General features: G+C 43.7%; 1 protein-coding gene and 1 long non-coding RNA gene across 2 annotated transcripts in view; one reads left to right on the forward strand and one right to left on the reverse strand.

The window, feature by feature from the left end:
• The window catches only part of LOC121103258, a 57851-nt gene extending 52956 nt beyond the window's left edge, over positions 1-4895 (reverse strand). The window contains exon 1 of the long non-coding RNA XR_005835409.1: positions 4358-4895. This is a non-coding gene — a long non-coding RNA (uncharacterized LOC121103258). The remainder of the gene's footprint in view (positions 1-4357) is intronic.
• Positions 4896-8362: 3467 nt separating this feature from the next.
• ZNF396 (zinc finger protein 396) lies at positions 8363-16003 on the forward strand. The gene is made up of 4 exons (XM_008691128.2): positions 8363-8613; positions 10227-10648; positions 11145-11286; positions 14944-16003. Exons 2-4 carry the CDS (start codon positions 10232-10234, stop codon positions 15396-15398), a joined length of 1014 nt encoding a protein of 337 aa, XP_008689350.1. The 5' UTR covers positions 8363-8613; positions 10227-10231; the 3' UTR covers positions 15399-16003.
• The last annotated feature ends 2681 nt before the right edge of the window (positions 16004-18684 follow it).

The raw sequence follows: 18684 nt of genomic DNA on the forward strand, positions 1-18684 counted from the left end.
AGGAGTGCTCAGAAGAAGGAAGAGAACCTGAAGACACAGGGGTAATGAAGGACAGAGTTCAAAGTGGCAGAAGTACTGTAGTTAATAATGTTCATCATCTTCTAGACTGAAAAGTCTAATATCACCCTGTTTTTCAATTTTTAGTTTGCAGCTAGTTAGATTCTGGAAGCTTTTAGGAACGCAAACTTGTCCTATATTTTGAGAAATTCCAGAATGATACAGGTCTTCATCCCTTGTTTACTGCATGCAAGGGGCTGGCCCTTTCAATCTGTTTCAAATTCTCATGTTTCAGTTTTGGGATGTTTTCTTGAAAAACCTCTACTTAAAACTCAACCTTATTCAGCACCGCATCATCCACACTGGGGCACAGGGGTCAAAACTCAGCCCTTACTGGTCATTAAAGGAACCCACACTAGGAAGATGTTTATCATCTTTCAGTTGTTTGATCATCTTCCAAATGTTTGATAAAATGGTTTCTGCTAAGAATCTCAGGCGGACTTCACCTCAGAGACATTTGCTGAGTGGGCAATTAAAAACATCTCCACCCATATCTGTGCAATAATGAAACTAGTTTTAGTGGGAAAGGGAATGGATGAAATGGGTGATGGGTATGAAGGAGAGCACTTGTGATAAGCAAGAGGTGGCGTATGGAAGTGTTGAATCATTTTGTTATACACCTGGAACTAATATTACTATTTAACTAACTGGGATTTAAACAATAATGCTCTGAAAATGAGTGTGACGATAGAGATAAAAATAGAAGGAACAACTGAGTACCTGTTTAAAGATTATTTAGAGTACCCAATCCCTTCCATGTCTCAGCTCAGTGGATGGCTACCATGTCTATTCTCACCTATGCAGAAGTCCAGGATTTTCTTCTGTGGAAAGGTCTCCAAACTGCAAGACTCCTTGCACATACAGTAGCCCTCACCCTAACCATCATCCTAACACAAACCCTAGTCCTACCACTAACCGGTAACTGGAACACCTAAGCGTAACCCTTTCCCTAACCCTAACCATAAACCTAACCCTCTGGCAAGGTCTCTGAACTACAGGATGCTAGGCATATCCCCATTTCCCTAAACTTAACCCTTACTGTAACCCTAACCCTAACTCTAGAATTGAGAAAGTGGGTTCCTGAGCACAAAATAAGAAAAGCTGAGAAGCAGCCGAGTTACTCTGGGGAAGATCCCAAACCTTTAAGAATTGGTAATATTTCTTTTTTTTTTAAGATTTTATTTATTTGTTTGACAAAGAGAGAGACAGCCAGAGAGAGAGGGAACACAGGCAGGGGGAGTGGGAGAGGAAGAAGCAGTCTCCCAGCGGAGGAGCCTGATGTGGGGCTTGATCCCAGAATGCCAGGATCACGCCCTGAGCCAAAGGCAGACGCTTAACAACTGAGCCACCCAAGCGCCCCGAGAATTGGTAATATTTCTGAAAATGGGTGTGAAAGTAGAGATAAAAACAGAAGGAACAATTGAACATCTATTTAAAGAGTATTTAGGGGCACCTGGGTAGCTCAGTGGGTCAAACGTCCAACTCTTGGTTTTGGTTCAGGTCATGATCTCAGGGCTGTGAAACTGAGCCCTGCATGCGGCTCCCCACTCAGCAGGGAGTCTCCTTCCCTCTCTCCCTCTGTTGCTTCCCCCCCCCCCCCCCCCCTCACCCACCCACACCACCACACACACACACACACTCTCTCTCTAAAATAAATAAATTAATCTTCTTAAGAAAAAGAGTATTTAGAGTTCTAAGTCCCTTCCTTGCCTCAGCTTGGTGGTTGGATGCCACGTCTAATCACACCCAAGCAGAAGTCTGGCGAGGTCTCTGAACTGCAGGATACCAGGCTCATACCATAACCCTAACCTGAACCCTAACACTACCTGTAACCCCTAACCCTAACCAAAATCCTATGGAGAGGTCTCTGAACTGCAGTATACAAGGCTCGTCCCCTCACCCTGGCCCTAATCCTAACCCTCACCCTTTCCCCAGCCTGATCCTGAACCCTAACCCTAGATGTGAGGAGGGAAAAAGAAAAAAAGGTAGAAGTGGCATATATATACAATGGAATATTACTCAGCCATAAAAAAGTATGAAATCTTGGTATCTGCAATGACCTGGATGGGGTTAGAGAGTATATGCCAAGTAAAATAAGCTATTCAGAGAAACACAAATACCATATGATTTCGCTTACATGTGGAATTTAAGAAGCAATACAAATAAGCCAAGGGATAAAAAAAAAAGAGAGAGAGAGAGGCAAACCATAAGATAGACTCTTAACTATAGAAAACAAACGGATGGTTACCAGAGAGGAGGTGGGTTGGGTGGGTGGGGGGATGGGGGAAATAAGGGATGGGGATTAAGGAATGCACTTATGTGCTGAGCACTGGATGTTGTACGGAAGTGTTGAATTATTATATTATACAATTGAAACTAATATTACCATATGATAAGTAGAATAAAAATAAAACCTTCCAAAAAATAAAAAATAAAAATAATTAAGTTTTAATTGATACAAATTCACTATCAAATACCAAAGAAGCCACATTAAAGATGGGGAAAGAAACTTCATTTACAAATTGTACAGTACCACTACTAGTGCTGTAACCTGTCTGATATTTTGACCAGCTTTCTAACAGCTTGAATTTGGCTCTTCATTAAGTTAGTCTAGGAAATAGACATTACCTTCGTTTTTTTGTTGCTAGATATCATGAACCAGCTCCTAGAGTCAGTCAGAGCCTTGCTACTCAAAGCATTATTATCACCTGGGAATGTGTTAGAACCTTGGGCCCCACCTCAACCTTACTGAATCAGAATTTGCATTTTAACAAGATCCTCAAGTGATTCCTATGCACATCCAACTTTGAGAAGCAGTGAGATGGGTCATGGACATCTCTGAGAATCAGAAGACAAAGACCAGAAGTCTCAGACTAGAAGCTAGGCAGGTGATGGAACTGGAAAGGGGCAGGTGGGGACTTTCAGCAACTGGGGAAAGCAGGCTCTAAGTGTCCACAGGTAGCAGTTACTCCACGCCAAGAAACATTTGCCCAGAGGGAATGCAGGATCAGTATTCTTAGATTTTTCAGTTTTCCAAAAGAAGTGAGTAGTATAGATTTTTAAATGCATTGAATCAAAATTTACATTTTGGAACCAATTCAATTTCAAAATCATGGGGCAAATAAAGCACATGAACAGGCTAGTCGTTGTCAAGGCCGGTAACTTGTGTCTTCTGTCAGACCCTGTCCCCAGAGAAGTACACATATGCACCTAGAAACACATAGTTCAGTGGTGTCCGTTAGAGCTCTGTACCGTGATGCTTGTGTTGTCAATACGATAGTCATTGGCCATATGAAGCCACTGAGAACTTGAAATCAGCAAAAGTGACTAAGGAATTGAATTTCTAATTTTATTTAATTTTAGTAAGTTTAAACTTGAGTAGCCACATGTGTTTAGTGATGACTACATTGGGCACGCAGATACAGAGCCCATAGACCATGGGTGGCATAGTCTTAAAACTCCTCTCAGGGTGGCAGGAGGGGTGAAATAAAGAGGATTAAGAGTGCACTTATCTTGATGAACACCAAGTAATGTATACAATTGTTGAATGGCTATATTATACCCCTGAAACTAATATAACACTGGATGTTAATTATACTTCAGTAAAAAACAAACAAACCAAAAACCCAAACACCTCTCAAATGCTTGTTTCTCCAAACAAGCTTTCCTTTTGAGGCAGTTCTTTATTTGTCTGATATGGAGGTTCTCAACCTCAGCTGCTGTGGTAGACCAAAAAATGGCCCCAAAGACATTAGGTCCTTATTCCCGGAACCTGTAAATGTTACTGTATTTGGGGAAAAGGTCTCTGCAGGAGTGATTAAAATAGGGATCTTGAGATGGGGGAGATTATCCTTGATTTTTTGGGTAGGCCTTAAATGCAATTACGTGTAGCCTTACTAGAGAGAGAAAGGGAAAGACTTGAGGATGCTGGCCTTAAAGACTGGAGTGAGGCAGCCACAAGCCATGGAGTGCTGACAGCCACCAAGTGCTGGCAGCCACCAGAAGCTGTAAGAGGAAAGGACTGGATTCTTCCTGAGAGCCTCCAGAGGAAGGGCCACTCTGCTGACATCTTGATTTTGGCCAGTGCAACTGATTTCAGACTTTTGGCCTCCGGAACTATTGCTTTAAAGCACCCATTTTGTGGTTGTTATAGCAGCCCTAAGAAACTAATATAGCTGCCCACTGGAATTGCCTGGGGGGCTTTACCAATCTACATTAGTTTAATCTTCTTCCAACGAGATGACTATTGTGATCCCTATTTTATAAATGAGACAAGGATTAGCAAATTTTAGGAACTTACCCACAGCTAGCTTGTGGCAGAGTTGAGGAGTGAACGCAGGTCTGTCTGCTCACTTCTGGACACAGTGAACAAGGAAGAGGGAATATTCAAGATGACTTCTAAGACTTCTGCCTGGAACATGGAGCCAACAGCAGTTTCACTTTAAAGCAAGGAATTTGAGAAGCATGGCAGTTGAGGGTGTAAGTAGGGGAAGATAAACTCAGTTTGGGATTCTTCCTTAGTTGGTTTTCCTAACTTGATACTTCATTCTTGTCTTCTACAAAGGGACACATGGCTCACTCATCCAAACTCTCACAGCTATTCGGTGTACATTCACACTTGGACTTCCTACACACACTCTCCACCACTCTCTTGGAAACCATAGTTCCATTGTAGGCAAATTGCCTTATATTTCTAAACCTAACTCTCTATCTCTGTGTCCTTCTAGAAATATGGCAGCTTGTCTCTAACATACCGACTTCATGCATCTCTGGGCAAGGAAAAACTGGGTGTGTGTACAGATGGATACAGATCCACACCCATAAAAGTTTCTAACCAGATGGAGAGCAAATATGTTAGGATAAAGAAATACAGTGATTGGGGCACCTGGCAGGCTCAATCCATAGAGCATGCAACCCTTGATCTTGGGGTTGTGAGTTCGAGCCCCATATTGGGTATAGTAATTACTTAAAATCTTTAAAAGAAAGAAAGAAAAGAAAGAAAGAAAGAAAGAAAGAAAGAAAGAAAGAAAGAAAGAAAGAAAGAAAGAAATACAGTGATGAAGAAGAAAAAGTAGAAGAGTGAATATCTCTATAATATCATTATAGGGTGACTGCCCTCTTCCTTTGCTGCATTAGTAAGTGGCTTATGAAATTCATTGGGAATTTAATATACTTATATAGGGGAAACATTCAGGTATAGAGCATGTGTGGTATTTATTTTTACATAATCTCATAAAATGTCCAATTATGTAGAGGGTATTGATTATCACCTATTATTCAGCCTCAGATTCAATCTACTGAAAACTCTCCTCAAATGTCCACATAACCTACTGTCAAACCTGCTCATACCGTCTTAAAAAAACTTGCCTAAATGATACCCATCCCAATCATCTGTCAGTCTACCAAGGAAGTAAGCACTGGCATCCTAAATGTTTCCCGATCTGCCTCCCTCCTTGCTCCCTCTGCACTAGTTCAGATCGCCAACAGCTGCAGTCCAGATCTTTGCAACAGCTTCAGAGCTGGTCACTCTGCCTTGAGTTTTGTCTCCTCCCAAATCCATCCTTCCCACTGCCATCACAGAGTTCCATCTGAACTGCAGATAGCCTGTTCCACTTAGTCAAGATCCTCCTTTAAATTTTAGTTCATAGCCTTTTACCCGACCTGCCACATCTTTTAAAACTACTTCTTTCTTCCTCCTCACCCTTAGCCTCTCATGGCTTGCCATCCTTCGATCCAGCAAATAAAAAATTTCTGCACTGGCTCCTCAGTTTGGACTATCTGGCTCTCAGCTTTCCCCATCAACCCCAATCTCACGCTCTCCACCCCCCCCCCAGGACCTTCTTTCTTTGTGCTTTTACAGCATCCTGTGGTTAGCTCCATCAGAACATCTGCCATGTTGTTTACAACCGTCAATTTATACACCCTTCTCCTTAGTCTATCAGTTTCTAAAGAGCAAGAATCTGTATCTTACATTTGAATTCTCAGTGAGTACCATGCATCTGGTATATAGTAGGTGTGCTCTCTACTAGGACCTTGTTCTTGTTAATTTTTCACTCTACTCCCAAAGTTAAAAAAAATAAAAGGTAAATGAAACCTGTCCTTTATCTAACATACCGTGAAACTTTCATAAGTAGTCTTTCACGTTTGCTTTTTTTTTTTTTTTTTTTTTTTTTTTAACTTCAGCTTTGGGGATGATCTGGATATCTGGTGGAATCCAAACCCATCAATGCACTCCTGACCTCTTGCCAAATCCTATGGATTTTCATAGTTCCTTATGCTTTTTTTTTTTTAAGATTTTATTTATTTATTTGACAGAGAGAGAGATAGTGAGAGAGGGAACACAAGCAGGGGGAGTGGGAGAGGGAGAAGCAGGCTTCCCGCTGAGCAGGGAGCCTGATGTGGGGCTCGATCCCAGAATCCTGGGATCATGACCTGAACCGAAGGCAGATGCTTAACGACTGAGCCACCCAGGAGCCCCAGTTCCTTACGCTCTTTGCAGCTTTCAACTATTGTCCCTTTTCTCCTTCAACTACCTTCTGTGACTTCACACCATTGTCAGGCATCGACTGCTCTTGTTTCAGATGCCTCAGTGCCTTGACTAAATTAACCTACCTACCATCAGAGTAAACACATTCTCCTCTGCACTTTTGAACTATCTTGCTATATGCGTTAGCCTCAACAAAAAATCTTGTGAAAGTCCCCTATTGATGCAAGAATTTCTTCAAATTTAATGTCATGGTAGGTTAATTAAGATACAAAGTTCTCCCCTAACCCTCTAGGTCTGGTATACACAGAATAAAGCAGCCTCTTTTCCCTTTATTTCAGACTCCGGTATTGGCATACCTTTTTTGCGGGGAGAGGTCATGCCCAGGGTTCTTTTCCTGTTATTGTTTATTAATTAGCAAGTGGTTCTTAAGCATCCTCTGTTCTCTTCCTAATTCCCTACTTCCCTCCACAAGTACATTTTCCAAGAGTCCCTATGGAAAGTGGGTGGAAGAGAAAGCCAATATGTGGGGTTGTGGCCTTTAGCTCATTTAGCCCCAAATTTGTTTTTAAATTTACTTAAGATTATCTGAGCGGGAAAAATGTGTATATATATATATATATATATATGCGCCAAAATACGTGTGCAGGTGGGTTCTCACCTTTCTAAGGGCCATTAAGTTCTCCTGTGAAAGCGTGGGGCATGGGTGAGGGGGGGGTGTCAAACCTATTCCTTAAAACAGCACTATTTGGAGCATAACCTCAGTAGCGCGGATGGTATTAGAGGCAAATTGTACTTAAAGGTAGAAAGCGCAGGAGTCTTCCCTCTCTGTGATCGTGGGCAAGTCACGAAACTTTGGGGCCTATTTCTTGTAAACTGGGAATAACCTTACAGGGTTATCGAAAGCGTCAATGGAATAACCTAAGCAGAAGCACTTTGAGAAATAACGACGCCGGTTTCTGTGAACAGGGACGCCGAGCACCCGGAGTCCCACCCGTAGGGGTTCTTATCCCCTTCCCCCGCGTCACACAGAGAGCCAGCGGCGGCAGGGGCTTGTCTCCATGGCAACCGCTCCTCCATCCCGGGCCGGCCCCCAACCCCGCCACGGGGACCGGAAGCAGCTTCCAATCGGGCGCTTCCCCGGCGTCTTCCGGATAAAGCGGGGTCGCTCTTCCCGGTCGGGAGGTGAGAACTGAAGCCCCTTCTGAGCCCCTAGGCCGCGGGGAGAAGCGTCCTCCCCCGGGGGTGGGAGGAGGCGGCTGAGGACCTCTGCATCGTCGCGAAACAGCCCTCCCGGCTCCTCCCTCCGCTCACGCCCTCTTTATACCCACCCCGACTCCTGTCGCCCCCTGGCGCCTCCCGCGGCCCCTACCTGGTCCCGCATCTCCTGGCCCCTCACGCCGCGTCCGCACGCCCTCCCTTCGTCCTCCCGGCGCAGCCCCGTGGCGCGTGCCACCGCCTCCGAACCCGCTCGGCTGCCAGCCGGCGCGCGCTCACCTGCGCTCGGCGCAGCGTCCCCAGCGCCCGCGCGCCGCCCGCAGTCTCGCGGGGCTGAGACCCGCGCGGGAGGGGCGCTGGCGGGGCGGGGCCGGTGGGCGACGTGTCAGGGGACCCTCGGGCGCCAGCCCTCTGCGAGCCGGCCCGCTGGAGGAGGGATTTTGGCGTGAGAGTCGGTCCTCTGCGTAAGGACCGCGGATTCGGGGCTCTCAGCGAAGCCTCCCGTCCAGGGAGCCGGTTCGTGACTGGCCCGCGTGCGGTGTTGGAGGTTCGGTCTCCCCGTCTCCTGTGTAGCGCCGAGAGCTGCCGTGCAGGCGGCACGCGTCGGCTGCTGGTGCTGAAAAGGCAGAGTGCGCCCCTGCCGCCCCCCTGTCTCCGTGACTTCCAGAGGCTGCTTTAGTTTATGGTCCCTCAATGTAACGCCCCCAAACGGCTTCCAAACTCATGGCCTCAACCCTTGCCGCCGCTCAGGTCTCGACTCTAGATTCTGTCCCGGCCCAATATCATCCGGGTCTGCTGCTCCTTCTCTGCACTGGGACCCCGGCCCCCGGCCTCTTGACCACGCAGCACCGTGGGTAAGTGGATGGTCTGGATTCAGACCCCAGCCCTTCCCCTTTCCCCGTGGTCACCGTACCTGAGCTTGCCTTGTTAGGCTCCTCATCTACAACGCGGGCATGAAAATAACCGTACAGGGCTTTTGAGAGGATTTAAATAAGTTTATATTTAAGGTGCTGAGAAAAGTGGTAGGAAATTGTGTCATGGGTTATCATTTGCTACATTGCAATCACTATTGTATCATTTATTTGGTAACATTGTCTCTCTCCCGCTAGAATATAAGCTTTAAGGAGCCAAAGACTTTGTTCAGTTCACTGCTCTATCTCTGGTGCCTAGAACAGCGCTTGATGAAGTCGGGGGTGGGGGGATGGTAGAATGCCTAAAGAGGAAAAACAGGGGCACATGCAAGATTTTTAGCCATCAGTTACCAGTGATGCATATACTAACATGGTGCTGAAAGCGTCTTTCTACCCCCTTCTGCTAACAAGCTAATGACACTTGGAGAAATTGCTGCCCTCATACATCACTGTGTGGCTCTTGACATTGCGGATTGATAAACAATCTTCTCTGTAATTCATTTGATAATACATTGCAGTACATTTGCCACTCTCCTTTGAGCCCAACAAGCCAAGTCCTTGGGATATCCTTGAATAACTTGGAGAAAAAGATTATATTCCCGAAAATGTGCCTCCCAGCATTATTTATGATAGTAAAAATTAGAAACAACCCAAACATTCTATGAGGAAGAAGGGTAAATAATAAAGATGTTACGGATTGGAAGTGGAAGTAACATGATTAAATGGAAGCACATTAAGAGGGGGGAATATGCAATTATTTTTTCTTTTGAATTGTTCCTTTACTGTCAAAATAGTATTGTTTAATACTGTTTGATAGTATTAAATGTAATGCTATATTTAATGCTGTTTAATAGTAAACATTGAAAAAATCCATACGAAACTACTTCTTCCATGAGACTCTTTGTTAGCATTCTTTGCAGCAGGCTAGAAAAAAATTAATTGGCTCTTTAAGCCTGCCCGAGAGTCATTTTTCCTCAATCTTCCGTTATTTCTGCTCTCCGGGAGTTCCTGCACAATCCTGGCTGATCCCTCATTGTGACTCTTAGTCAGCCTCGTGTGCATGATTTGCAGAATAAATTGGGAGATACTCATGCATAAGAATTAATGCATCTTAGCTCTTTGATTCTCTTAAAGAAGTATTCTTTGAAAGCATGGTTTATACTAACATTAAGGGCAATGCTTTCAGTATAGTCTTATGTTTCTTTTCTTTCTTTTTTTTTTTTCAAGATTTTATCTATTTATTTGACAGAGAGAAAGAGCACAAGCAGGGGGAGAGGCAGGCAGAGGGTGAGGGAGGAGAAGACTCACTCCTTAACAGGGAGCCTGATGCGGGGCTCCATCCCAGGACCCCAGATCATGACCTGAGCCAAAGGCAGACGCTTAACCGACTGAGCCACCCAGGGGCCCCTAGTCTTATGTTTCTAATTTTAGATGTATTGTTCTAAGAAACATTTGTCGGTGCCTTGTTCCCACTTGTTTCTTTAACCATATTTAAGGAGTGTCCGTAAGGAAAACTTCACCTTCTTGAAGATTAAAGCCTACCTCTCTGTTCCCAGTCCAAATGTTTGCAAAACTGAGAAAGTCATCACTCCTTCCACAAACTCCAGAGGAGTCTGACAGCATTCTGATAGTGAAGATGGAAGAGGAAGAGCCGGCCTGTGATCTGGACTTCAGCCTCTCCTGGAGCAGCTGCTGCAGTCCAGAGACCTTCCGCCAGTGTTTCAGGCAGTTTGGCTACCAGGAGTCCCCTGGGCCCCGGGAGGCTCTGAGCCGGCTCCGGGAACTTTGCTACCAGTGGCTGAGGCCGGAGGTGAACTCCAAGGAGCAGATCCTGGAGCTGCTGGTGCTGGAGCAGTTCCTGGCCATCCTGCCTGAGGAGCTGCAGGGCTGGGTGCGAGAGCACCGGCCTGAGAATGGAGAGGAAGCCGTCACTCTGCTGGAGGAGCTGGAGAAAGAGCTTGACGGGCCAGCTGAGCAGGTACAAAGGCATCTGGTGAGGATGAGTGACCAGGTTGAGTCAGGAGCTCCGGGGCAATGGGCGGGGGGGGGGGGAGGCGGGCTCGCAAACTGTACTCCTACTCAGCACACAGAACATGTAGGGTGGTGAATGCTCGCCCACCTGTGCCAGAAAACAGAGTGTGGCTCTGCTTTCTTCCTCCCTTTTCCTGTATCCCAGGACGTTTACTACGTAGTTTCTTCTCTATTAATTTTTTTTTAAAGATTTTATTTATTTATTTATTTATTTGAGAGAGAGAGAGCACAAGCTGGGGGAGTGGACGAGGGAGAGCAAGAAGTAGGCTCCCTGCTAGGGAACCCTATGCAGGACTCGATCCCAAGGCCCCCGGATCATGAGCTGAACCAAAGGCAGACGCTTAAGCCAGAGCCACCCAGGCACACCTTCTTCTCTATTATTTTATCCCAAAGTCCCAACAAGAGTCTCTTCTTCAGTCTCAGTTATACCTAACTGCTTCCAGGTCTTTTTTGGACAAAATGAGGACATGCTTGCCGAGAAGCTGACATCTTGGGAAATGACTCAGGAGTCACCAAGTAGCCGAATCAAGCCTGTAAAGCAGCAGCTGCCCCTGGCGCCAGGGGAGTTTCACTCAAGACAAAAAGGTGAGGGGCGGGATTCAGTTCATGGTGGGGGAAGGTGGCCTCTCAGGCCACCACACACATCTCGGCTGCTTTCTGCAAGAGGTCTCAAAGCTCCCCTCCTGCCTCCTCTTCACAGTGGGGACTTCCACCATTAGAGGTGGTGCTAAGGATCATTCTCAGTGTTTTGTTCTTGTTTCTTTCCCAGAGACTCTTAATATATCTTTCAGATTTTTAAATCCTTGACATCATCTCCACAGGGATTTTCAAACCTTTTTTAAAAAAGCATGACCCTTGGGGCTCCTGGGTGGCTCAGTCGGTTAAACATCTGCCTTCCGCTCAGGTCATAATCCCTGTGCCCTGGGATCAAGCCTTGAGTCAGGGATCCCTGCTCGGCGGGGAGTCTGCTTCTCCCACTTCCTCTGCCCCTCTCTCTGTGTATGCTCGTGTTCTCTCTCTCTCTCTCTCAAATAAATACATAAAATCACTCTCTCTTTTTTTTTAAAGATTTTATTTATTTGACACAGAGAGACAATGAAAGAGGGAACACAAGGGGGGGGCAGTTGGAGAGGGAGAAGCAGGTTCCCTGCTGAGCAGGGGGCCCGATGAGGGGCTCGATCCCAGGACACTGGTATCATGACCTGAGCCAAAGGCAGACGCTTAACTGACTGAGCCACCCAGGCGCCCCAATAAATAAAATCTTTTAAAAAAACAGTGTGACCCTTTTCTCAAATGAAATTTTGCACGGAGCTCCAGTATATAAAACAGATGAAAACACAGCTACCCTCACTGAAGCAGGAACAAGCAGTGTCTGTCCACAAGGGCTCCAGCTTGGTCTGTTCCCCCCAACTGTGGTACCTTCAGGCAGCTTCTGAGGGACCCCAAAGTCAGTCTAAAGACCACTAGTCTGCCTCATCATTTTCTGTCTAGCTTCTTGCTTGGTTACTGGTGGCATCTAGTATTAAAATCACCAGATTGCTGCTAAGATGACTTTGCCCTCTCGTGATGACTTGAATATTTTCCTCTAGTCCCTCATGTCCTAAGCCGGCCTCCGTTGCTGCTTGCATCACTTTTTACAGAAGTGCTCCAAAATGGCTGGCGTAACAATGTGTCCTTCTGTTGCAGACACTCAAATTAGTGCTGCGGGGAAAAGCAAGGCAGAATAAGGGGCATAGGTGTTAGGAAGTAAAGCTGGGACAGAGTCTTATTAAAGTGGTGGAGAAGGCCTCTTTGACGAGTGACTTCCTTCTAGATGATCACGCTGGATAAAATGGGAGTCAGAAATGAAGAGGGAAACCCCTCTTGAGAGGATCTCCCCTTCTCCCCGCAGCACGGCTTCCATATTCCACAGGGGTTGATCAGCTAAGTAAGGTTAGAGTTTTTCCAAGGTAATTTTGATAAGAAAATATAGGAAAAACAAAATACGAAAATTGAGAGACTTAGAAAATATGTCTCTCAGTTGACAAGTCCCTGCTCCCAAGAGCTTGCACGGGGCACTTACCACCTCCAGTCTAGCAGTTGTCTTGGCTTAACTGAGAGAGAAATGGCAGTCTTTTCACACTCCATCAGGATCAGGAGGGAACCACCCCTACCTCCGCAGCTCTTTGTGGTCGCGGCAAAAGTAATCAGCCTCAAAGGCAGGTCTTGGGATCCCAGTGTTGACAAGAACTACATTCTACCTCTGAATGTCCTCACAGAGGCCTTTCTTACGTTTTTTGTTTTGTTTTGTTTTGTTTCATTTGATTTTTTTCACCATGATAAGTGTACTCTTTAATCCCCATCCCCTATTTCCCCTATCCCCCCGCTCCCCTACTGTCTAGTAACCATCAGTTTGTTCTCTGTACTTGAGAGTCTGTTTCTTGGTTTGCCTCTCTTTTTTTTCCCTTTGCTCATTTGTTTTGTTTCTTTTTTTTGCTTTTGTTTCCCTTGCCTCAGGAGTCATATCTAGAAAAATGTTGCTATGGCTGATGTCAGAGAGATTACTGCCATTGTTCTCTTCAAGAATTTTTACGTTTTCAGGTCTCACATTTAGGTCTTTAATACGTTGTTTAATTTATTTTTGTGTATCATGAAGGTAACTGGTCCAGTTTCATTCCTTTTCATGTAGCTGTCCAGTTTTCCCAATACTTTGTTACAGAGACTGTCCTTTTCCCATTGTGTATTCATTGCTCCTTCACTGAATATTGATTGACCATAAAATCATAGATTTATTTCTGTGTGTTTCTGTCCTCTTTCATTGATCTATGTGTTTATTTTTGTGCCAGTTTATTTTTCTGTCACTTTGTAATATAACTTGAAATCTGGAATCGTGATACCTCAAGTTTTGTTTATCTTTTTCAAGATTGCTTTGGCTATTCAAGGTCTTTCACTGTTCCATACAAATTTTAGGATTGTTCTAGTTGTGTGAAAAATGCTGTTGGTATTTTGATAGGGTTTGCATTAAGTTTGTAGATTGCTTTGGGTAGTATAGACATTTTAACAATGTTTGTTCTTCCAACCCATGAGCATGGAATGTCTTTCCATTTCTTTGCCTTGTCTTGAATTTCTTTCATCAGTGTTTCATAGTTTTCAGAGTACGGGTCTTCCACCTCTTTGGTTAAATTTATTCCTAGATCTTTTATTTTGGGTGCAGTTGTAAATGAGATTGTTTTCTTAATTTCACTTTCTGCTGCTTCATTATTAGTGTATAGGAATGCAACAGATTTCTGTACATTGGTTTGTATCCCACGACTTTACTGAATTCATGTATCAGTTCTAATAGTTTTTTGGTGGAGTCTTTAGAGTTTTCTAGATAAAGTATCATGTCGTATGAAAATAGCGAGAGTTTTACTTCTTCCTTACCAATTTGGAGACTTTTATTTCTTTATGTTGTCTGATTGCTGTTGCTAGGACTTCAGTACTATGTTGAATAAAAAGTGGTGAGAGTGCACATCCTTAGATTTTTGATGGTAGGAACCAGACATTGAAGTCACTTTGGAGTTTGAGCTATCAAAAATGAATTTGAGATAGAATCCTCACCATTCACAAAATGCTTTCTGTTTACACCAGTAATAATGCCATCCAGCTAGTACTATAAAATACATATAAGAGTAGAGGATTTTCCTAAGTGGGTAGTCTGTGCTACCCTTGCTTTATTTGAGGTGTCAGTTATCCTAGTCTATATCCTCCCCTTTTCCTCACTAATTTGTATTTCTGACCTTATTTTCCATATTCGTTTTTGACCCCTTGGCTTTCTTCATTTCATTTATCATTATTAAACTGTGACTTATTGACCTTCATGCTGAGTCTTACTTATTACTACCCACTGTCACATCTGGCTCCTCTGCTTCAGTTGCTTCTCTGCTTCTCCCATAATTCTTCATCTTCTAGTCCCTTTTCTTCCAGATTTTTTTTTTCAGTCTCGATACATCTTTTTACCTCTATTCACCATTCTACCTTTTGCATGGAGCTTTTTCATCTTTATAGTTGACTGTCTCCTCAATATATAAATCTTTCCCTTTTGACTTATGATCTTCTCAATGTTTTGTGACTTCCCATCTCTGTCTTCCACATTGTGATGCTATTTTATAAATATGCTAGCCAATAAATAATCCATATATATTTTCTTTGGATCATTCTATTTGCCTTTCTTTCTTTCTGAACAGAGAGCTGGTGACATTGCTTTTCTGTTTATTATTTCAGCTAAAGACACGAAAACTATAAATGTGAATTCAGCTTCGACGCAAAAGACTTCTCCAGGCATGGAACTGCATTACAATGTTCCTAACACCCTTCATATGGGTGCTCCCCAGAGTTGCACGTATAGAAGAGCCTATGAACAAAATGGCAAGTTTGAAAGAAGACAGAAAAACCCTTCTGGAAAAAAACAACACAAGTGTGATGAATGTGGCAAAGTCTTCAGTCAGAGCTCAGCCCTTATCCTCCATCACAGAATCCACAGTGGGGAGAAACCTTACGCATGTGATGTGTGCGCCAAGGCTTTCAGCCGGAGTGCCGTCCTGATACAGCATCGAAGAACACACACTGGGGAAAAACCTTACAAGTGTCATGAATGTGGGAAAGCCTTTAGTCAGAGCTCAAATCTTCTCAGACATAAGAAAAGACACACAAAAGAAAAAGTCCCATCAGTGTTGTAAGGGAATCAAAGCTTTTGCTCAGAGCTTTTTCAACGGGAAAAGATACAAAGCACAAACACTCCTTGAGTATTTCAGTGGTGTTAGTGGGCACTAGTGTGCTTTCAAAAGTCATAAAAGCTACAGGAGAGAATGTAAAATATCTTCTGTCAACGTTGTTTGCTCTTCTGCTTATCGGTATAGTGTCAATTCAGATGTTTGAGATTCTGAAGTGTAATTCAGATTTCCCTCCCCAGGGTACCTCTTGAACAGACATTCTCAAACGTGGTCTATTTCCATTACTAACACAAATAATGAACTGGTACATGTCTTTTTAGACAAATAAATTTTCCCTGTTGAGAAGGAATGTGTGAGTTACTCAGTATAAAAATAAGTATTTTCCTCCATTCCATAACTTAAGCATTGGAGTTCCCAGACCAAAGATTAGAGCATTTAAAAAATTTTTACCATTTGTTTTTTGTTACCAGACTCAAAATATGAGAATAAGATTGAGGAGGCCCAAAAGAATGTGTACCTTCAGACCAAGGCTGAAATGTCCAGAGTCATTGTTAGGGGGTAGATGAGTAAAGGCATTTAATCTCTTATGACAATTCACAAAAGCCTGCACTATTTATGATGCTAAGCAGTTTTTTTTTTAAAGATTTATTTATTTTTAGAGAGAGAGTGTGTGTGAGTGGGGGAAGGGGTAGAAGGAGAGAGAATCTCAAGCAGACTCCCCTGCTGAGTGAGGAGCCCATGACCCTGAAATCATGACCTGAGCCAAAATCAAGAATCGGATGCCTAACCAGCTGAGCCACCCAGGTGCCCCCCTAAGGGGTTTTCTATGTAGGAAAAAAATAACCTCCTTTACCATGTAATTTGGAAATAATTCTGTGAAAACAGCAAGATGGCTCTACGTGTCTTAGGGAATGGCATAAATGTAGGGAATGGCGTCATAAACAGGGCTATCTATGGGTGCTTATATAAGGCTCATGCTCCTGTTTAAACGAAAAAAAGGAGATGAAGAAAGACTGTCGAAATAAGACTGATGTAACATGCATATGAGCAAGTGTGGCCTAAAATGGAGAAGTGTGCACAGCTCACATGGAAAAGGAAACCCTTACCGCTGACAGCTCTCCTTTGGTGTGTCCTTCAAGGCCCCTTTTCTGGCATAAATCAACTGTGAGCATGTTTCAGGCCGCTCAAGACAACCTTTTCAGGGTCTTAGGCGTTCTCAGTAAGGTTTGTTTCTAGACAAGCTGTTAAGACACGAGCCCCTGGGTTTTGACGCTCTTGTACGAAATTACTAAAGTTCAGTTTGAAGAGTCCACCGAGTTCTGCCCATATGTAAGTCACTCAGATTTCCTGTTTAAAAGTAAATGAATGACTTGTATGTTATTACAATTATTCTGACAGTATACAACATAATGTTCCCTTTTCTAGGGATTCTTGATAACTGTATTATAAGAATACGTGAATTACAATGTGTTCTGTGGTGCCACAGTCACCCAATATGGAAGCCAACATCAGAAATGAAAGCCCTTAGGAGAAGGGAAGAGAGGGCTCATAGTGAACGTACTTGTTTGGGACCCTTGTGAAGTATAAACTTTGTATTATCAGAAAATCCAACCGTATCTAGTGCTTAGAGTGACTCCAGAAACAAATATGGGGCTACTGTGCTCTACTTCGAATATTGATAACATAAGATTGGTAAGGGGAGAGGTGAATGTAAATTATAGAATTTTCTGGTAGTGATTATACTTTGTAGCTCTAGTGAATATGAATATATATAGGGTTTTGTATATTTTCAGTTATTAAAAGTATAGGAGTCTTTATTTGGGCTCATTCTCTTTGTAATTAAAGGAACAAGCCATCTATGAGAGCAGCAAATTCCTCAGATATGTGTATTGTGAATTATTGCTAAATTATGGAAAGACAGAGTTTCTTGTTAATATGAATAAAATGACAGAATCTCAGTCAAGTGTTCTGAGGGAAGTCGTCTTCACTTGGCGCTGCCATAAACCTCAAGATATTGTATTTTCTGCATTGTGAATAATCTGAATTTCTCCCCCAGAAGGTGGTGTGAGTCGTATCATCTAAGTACATGACAAATCTTTAAAAGGTGTTGCTGTGTCCTGGGAGTTAATCATGCACTTACATAGGTCTCCTAATGCTGGTCCATTTAAATGGAGATTTAATGTGACTTGGGCTAGCATTGATTCTAAAAATTAGCATGATGTTAGCACCCCCATTAGATTAATTTCCATAGATAATAAATACTCCCGAATGAAACTGGTATTTAATGAATTTCACTTCATCTTGGCCTTTAATGTTAGCTATAATCCTGTGTTCCCTCTTTACCTGTCTCTCATTCTCTTCAGAGACCAGATTACATGTTTGTCACTGCCCTTAAACCTTCTGTATTGGGAATGCTGCTGGATGCAAAATCCACCCGTGATGGTTTAAACAAGTAAGACTTTGTAACCAGAAGTCTGGAGGTGAGTTGCTGCTGGCTGTCAATCAGCAGGTGGACAATGACTGGCCTGGATGTGGTCTCTGCCCTTCTTTTGGCCTCATGCTTATTTTCTCAGACAGGCAAGAGAGCTCTCTCAGCTCCAGGAGCAACATCCAGGGCCAAGTCAGGAAGAAAGAGAAAGAGGAGCTCCAGCCATGGCCATCTCCTTTGCTAGGAAAAGTAAAAGCTTTCCACGAAACCCCAACAAAACTCTGCTTATGTTTCCTTGTTGCAAATGTGTTTGGGAAAGAGGGAAAACAGCAGGGCAAGTGGATTTTGGCAATGACATTGGGTCAGCCAACAGTGTTTGCCACATTCCTTGGCCACTTTCGTTTTCATGGGCAGATGGCTGATTTTGCCTCCTGCATTCGGGAAAAAACAAAAGATAACTGACAACCTCCTGCCATCAAATTTGTCAACCTACCTACCTCCCTCACCCATCGTTTCCCCTCCGAATGAAAGGGGGTCTCTCTGGTCCCTAACCACTTCTTCCCACCTCTGAAGGACCTTGGCTGCCATCAGTTACTATCCCTCTCTTCTATCTCTTCATCCTTTGCCCTCCTTGAGGATACATCTCTCGACATTCAAATACAGTGATGTGACCGGCCCTCCAACTCTATACTTCTTTAGCGTGTCTTTACAACATTTGAGCTGGTAGCTAGCTAATCCCCTGAGTGAGGGGGAGCAAAATGGCCCTTAGCTTTGACTTCTTCATATGTATCCATTTCTTTAACCCAGAATGATCTTTCAAAAACATACATTTGATCATGTCCCTTCCTTGCTCAAAACATAGGC

This window comes from Ursus maritimus, unplaced genomic scaffold (genome assembly GCF_017311325.1).
Source record: "Ursus maritimus isolate PB19 unplaced genomic scaffold, ASM1731132v1 scaffold_18, whole genome shotgun sequence".
Taxonomy (NCBI): Eukaryota; Metazoa; Chordata; class Mammalia; order Carnivora; family Ursidae; genus Ursus; species Ursus maritimus.

Excerpts from the sequence above, each read along its gene's own strand:
- ZNF396 (XM_008691128.2), top strand. The coding sequence starts at position 10,232 with ATGTTTGCAAAACTGAGAAAGTCATCACTCCTTCCACAAACTCCAGAG. Across the intron at positions 10,649-11,144 it reads TTGACGGGCCAGCTGAGCAG|GTCTTTTTTGGACAAAATGA; the intron begins GTACAAAGGCAT and ends AACTGCTTCCAG. Across the intron at positions 11,287-14,943 it reads GTTTCACTCAAGACAAAAAG|CTAAAGACACGAAAACTATA; the intron begins GTGAGGGGCGGG and ends TTATTATTTCAG.